The 5394-nt window shown below is 37.5% G+C and overlaps 1 protein-coding gene across 1 annotated transcript; it reads left to right on the forward strand.

Annotated features, from left to right (window-relative positions):
- The first annotated feature begins 4242 nt into the window (after nucleotides 1-4242).
- LOC126080108 (olfactory receptor 1030-like) lies at nucleotides 4243-5178 on the forward strand. Its single transcript, XM_049891410.1, has one exon. The coding sequence runs from the start codon at nucleotides 4243-4245 to the stop codon at nucleotides 5176-5178; it is 936 nt and encodes a 311-aa protein (XP_049747367.1).
- The last annotated feature ends 216 nt before the right edge of the window (nucleotides 5179-5394 follow it).

The following is a 5394-nucleotide window of genomic DNA, read 5'->3' on the forward strand; positions in this document are numbered from 1 at the left end:
TTTGAATTCTATGATATTAATTTTGGTTCATATATCTGTGTGTGTTTAAACTGTGTCACATCTTCTTAGGAAACAGACAAGGTAAAATTAGACTATCAGTTCTTACATTATCATTATCCTGTTCTCCCAAACTTGAAAACTCAATCTCAGTCAATTGTCAAGTGACTCAAACTCTTCTTTGGGAGTATCTCTCATGCCTATCTCCTTTCTTCACTCCTACCATCATTCCCCTGCTTCAAATCCTTATCATCTCTTATATGGCAAACATCCTACCTGATGTCTCTCCTGACAGCTCTCTCCCTTCATACCATCCCCCCCACACTACCAGATTTACCTCCTGAAACCTGAGCACTGGTCAAGTCATTCTACCGCTTAAATGTTTAATGAGTCCACATTCACTACTGAAATAGTTATTAAAATCTCCCCAGTATTCAAAGTTTCTCACAATACGGCACCATTCTGTTCCCATCCAGCTTGTCTTCCACTAATCTCTTTCATATACACTTGCTCCTACACAGTCCCCAAACATGCCAAGACCCCAGAATTCCTTGCCTAAATAGGCCCCAGCTTACACCCAGAGTCTGCAAGGGTCTCTTCCCCAGATCACCCTTGTAGGAGTGAACTATGCTGCTGATACTCACAGCCCTAGGCCTTCAGGGTGGCCAAGGGAGGGTTGTTAGCAAGGGAGTGACAGAGCTCATACATAGGATGCCATGTCCACACATGTGCAGCCATGTGTGTGGGGTGGAGACAGGGTCTCCTCACCATCTCATTCCAATGTGGAACTCCAAGGATTCCGAAAACCTACCTTCCAGGTCATTATTTGTTATATCAGGTATATTTGTTAAGGCCGGAGAATAAAACATATTAATTCATTAGCTGAATTTATAACTTTTAAATATTTAGGCCTATGGTATGTGCCTGCATTTGTCATTCTTGCCCTGGACCTGCCAACGTCAAAGACAGCCCTGCTCCTAGGGACCCGGGTTTCTCACCACACCAAATGTTTGCTGTTCTTTAATGCCTTGCCTTTCTCAGACCTCAGTAGCTGTGCACAGGCTATCCGTCTTATGGTGTCTGAGAGTCTCCTTGTACCACTAAAGAACTCATCCTTCAAGAAGTAGAAAGATACAAACTCCTACCATTTTCACCATTTTTAATATTGCTGTACAGGTACTAGCCAATATAATCAGAGATGAGAAAGGAAGGAGAGACACTACATAGAAATGACAGAGAAAATTCACATTTTTTTCATATTATATGAATGTGTATCTGAAAAACCCAAGACAATCAACTAAAAATTGTTTTTACATTATAAGAGACTATGATAAGGAAGAAATTACAGAAGTAATTTACAGAAATCAATAGCTTCCTTGTATATAAACAATATTGAAATAGAATATGTAACTTAAAAAAGGTTTCATTTATAACAGTGACAAAAAGGTAAAATACCTGTGACAAAAAGATAAAATAAATTTTAAAAGAACTACATAAGATACATACGTGTAAATTTTAAAGAAAACTTTAAGACTCTATGGAGGAAAGTCTTTAAAAATGAAATACATATCTTAGTTTTAGAAAAGAAGTTTCCATTATAAAGATGTCCATTTTCCCAAAATTAAAGTATCAATTCAATGAAATAGGATTTCAAGTACAAAGAGGGCTACTTTTATTTTTGGAGCTTGATGAAATAATGCTGAAGTTTGTCTGGAAAAATGTACATGTGAGAATAGAAAATAGAAATTTTGTTACCAGATATTAAATGAGTCATACAGCTATCATATTTAAATGTTTGGTTCTAGCTATAGAAGAGACTGCAAAGAAAAAAAGAATCAGAAAAAGACCCAACTGTTTAGGGATGCTTCAGTATACAATAAGGCTGGTATTTTAAATTGAAAGAATCAGCAGAAAAAATTATTTCATCAGTAAATTCTTTAAGGAAACCTGGCTAGCCTTTTGGAGACACAAAGACAGATGACTGTCTCATTTCTTATGTCAAAATTAAGTTCCAGATGAATCAAAGATTGTAATGTAAAAATGAAATCCAGAAAAGCTCTAGAATAAAAAAAGAGAATGTTTTAAATGATTTCGATCTGAGGAAGGTCTATCAAACCATCTCACAAGGATCAGAATTCAAAAAGGAAAAGACTGAAAAACCTGGCATCATACCATTTAAAACTTACTGCACAGCACAAAGGAAAAAAACAGCATTACAAAGCTAGGAGACAAGTGACAAACTGAAAGTAATTTGCAATACATACATCAAAGGGCTGATTTCCTTAATAAACGAAGAGCCATTATAAATAAAATGTTTAGAAGACCAAACACCTGGAAGAAAAATTAACCAAGGGAATAAACTGACAGTTCATTGAAAAAAAAAAAAATACACATGCAAAAATAAGTGTCTGAAAAATGTTAAAACCTATTCACAATTTTTTAAAAACACACAAATTTAAAGGACATGAGTCACCAATATTCACCTATTATATTGGCAAAGGTTTAAAATTTGCTAAAACTTTGGATAAGAGAGGGGATAACTGCTATTCTTTGTCATATTGTTGGGAGTATAACTTGGTACAACTTTCTTGGAGGTTACTTTGTCAATCTTCATCAAATGAGAAAATGAATGTCCCTTTTGACCCAAATTTCTCTTCTACCGGTTTATCTTTTATCTACATATGTGCATGTGGATACGTACTCTAGCTTTATTCAAAATAGGAAGAAAAAACAACAAAAAATTGAAAACATCCATTAAGAGGGAATTCACTAACAAATTATAATATGGCTATGAAAAGGGTTGCTTTGGAAATACTTGCTAAGAAAAACAAGGTGCAAAACTGTGATCTCATTTGTACTTAGTGAATGTGTGTGTGTATAGTCATACTTGCTTATTTTACTTAAGCATTTTCTAGAAGGTATACTGAAAAAAAGAAGAAAAAACTATTTTAACATTGTATACTATCAAGTAATGATATTGTAGGTAAAGAAGGCTTTTTTTTTTTAATTTATATTCTTCTATCTTATTTGAAAATTTCACCAAGTAGTTGTGTTACATTTGTAATTAGAATATCCAGTCTAAAATTATTTAGGACAATTCCATATCACTTCTTTAAAGATTTTCTGATCCCTAACTCCCATAGTTCACACACACGACCCACAGGTTGAGTTAGGGTAAGAGTTACCAGCTGCCATAGAGTGGATTCTGATCTGACTCATGGCAACCCCCGTGTGTGTAGAGTAGAACTGTGATCATAGGATTTTCAATGGCTGATTTTTCAGAAGTAGATCACCAGGCCTAGATTGCCAGGGTGGACTCGAACTTGCAACCTTTTGGTTAGCAGATGAGCACGTTAACAAGTTGCACCACTCAGGCACCCCTGAGTTAGCATATTCCTCCTTTCACAACACTAACCAAAAACCAAAACCAAACCTGTTGCCATTGAGTAGATTCCGACACCTAGTGACCCTATAGGACAGAGTAGAACTGCCCTACAGGGTTTCTAAAGAGCAGCTGGTAGATTTGAACCACCGGCCTTTTGTTTAGCAGCCAAGTTCTCAACCACTGTGCCATTACACATGTTTAACTGTAACTAGTTATATACATATTTGTTTCTCCTAGAGCCTGTGAGCTCATTGAAGGGAGAAATGTATTTCTCTCATTTAGCTTAGTATCTGGCACATTATAGGTTCTTGATATGTTCAATAAATGAACAAGAATGAATGAATAAAACTTTTCCTCTTTCTACTATCCATATTCATCTTTCCCTCCCACAACAGTCTGTATATCTCATATAGTACTTACATCACTTCCCCTTGTGAAATAATTCTTTGTGTTATCACCTAATAACACAAAATAGGAGTTGCATTATCAACTCTTCCAATAGACTTGACAACAAGGGTAATGCTGTACACATCTCTTTATCCCAGCACAAAACACACTACCTGGCCCCAGGTGGGGCCCAAAAATGTGTGCTGAATTGAACTGAAAAGACTTCCACTGTTAACATGAAATAGGACCTATCCTAGGGAAACACTATCATCTTTCCTACTCCAAAAAAGAGATGAACTCAGATTTTTCTATTTTAGCAGAATGAAGCCTTGTGGCTGATGGCAGCCTTTAGCCATTAGGTATTTGAAGCCAAATTCTTGTCATCTCGGACTGGAACAAGACTTGATAAGCTTTTTTTTAAAGTATCTACTCATTTTAAGGCATATTCTTTTTGCAACAGATGAGAGAACGAAATGGCAAGAGGCAATCGTACCACAGTGACAGAATTTGTCCTCATGGGATTCACGGACCGTCCTGAGCTTCAGCTCCCCCTCTTTGTGATATTCCTGGTAATTTATCTCATCACTCTGGTGGGAAACTTTGGCATGATCCTGCTCATCAAGGTGGATTCACGGCTTCACACTCCCATGTACTATTTCCTCAGTCATCTGGCATTCATTGATCTCTGTTATTCCTCTTCCATTGGGCCAAAGATGCTGCAAAATTTAATGGTGAAGAAAAAAACCATCTCCTTTTCAGGCTGTTTTGCTCAGCTGTACTTCTCCAGTGCCTTGGCCACCACCGAATGCTTCCTCTTGGCAACAATGGCTTATGACCGCTACATGGCTATTTGCAACCCCCTGATTTACACAGCCATTATGACTCAGCGAGTCTGCAGGGAGTTGGTGATAGGGGTCTATACCTATGGTTTTCTGAACTCTGTGATACAGACCGTTCTGACTTTCCAGTTGTCTTTCTGTGATTCCAACATCATCCACCACTTCTACTGTGCTGACCCCCCTCTCCTTGCCCTCTCCTGCTCTGACACCCACAACAAAGAAGAGCAGCTCTTAATCTTCTCTGCTGTGAATCTCACTGGGTCCCTCCTGACTGTCCTCATCTCCTACACCTGCATCCTCTTTTCCATTACCAAAATCCAGTCTTCGGAGGGCAAGTGCAAAGCATTTTCCACCTGTGCCTCCCACCTCACCGTGGTCATCATCTTCTATGGAACATTGTTTTTCATGTACCTACGGCAACCTATAACAGGAAATTCTTGGATGTACAACAAAGTGGTCTCTGTGTTTTATAGTCTTGTAATTCCTATGCTCAACCCCCTGATCTACAGCCTGAGGAACACGGAAGTAAAGGACACCCTGAAAAAGATGCTAGACAGCAAAGAGTCATAGTGAGTTATCAGAATGTATATAACCAATCTGATTGAAATTTAGCAGACCATTCGCTAGCCAATCAAAAAGCAAACAGTTAATCCAATTTGGGTGTTTTAACGACTAAAAGAACTGGGCCACTTGTATTTCATAGTAATATTTTATCCAATCAATTATCATGGACTAATAAGAATTGATTAACAAGCTAAAATGTCAATAACTATGTCCTTCATACAT

The sequence above is a fragment of the Elephas maximus genome, chromosome 7, assembly GCF_024166365.1.
Source record: "Elephas maximus indicus isolate mEleMax1 chromosome 7, mEleMax1 primary haplotype, whole genome shotgun sequence".
Classification (NCBI taxonomy): Eukaryota; Metazoa; Chordata; class Mammalia; order Proboscidea; family Elephantidae; genus Elephas; species Elephas maximus.

Coding starts and splice junctions, on each gene's coding strand:
- LOC126080108 (XM_049891410.1), top strand. CDS start 4,243: ATGGCAAGAGGCAATCGTACCACAGTGACAGAATTTGTCCTCATGGGA.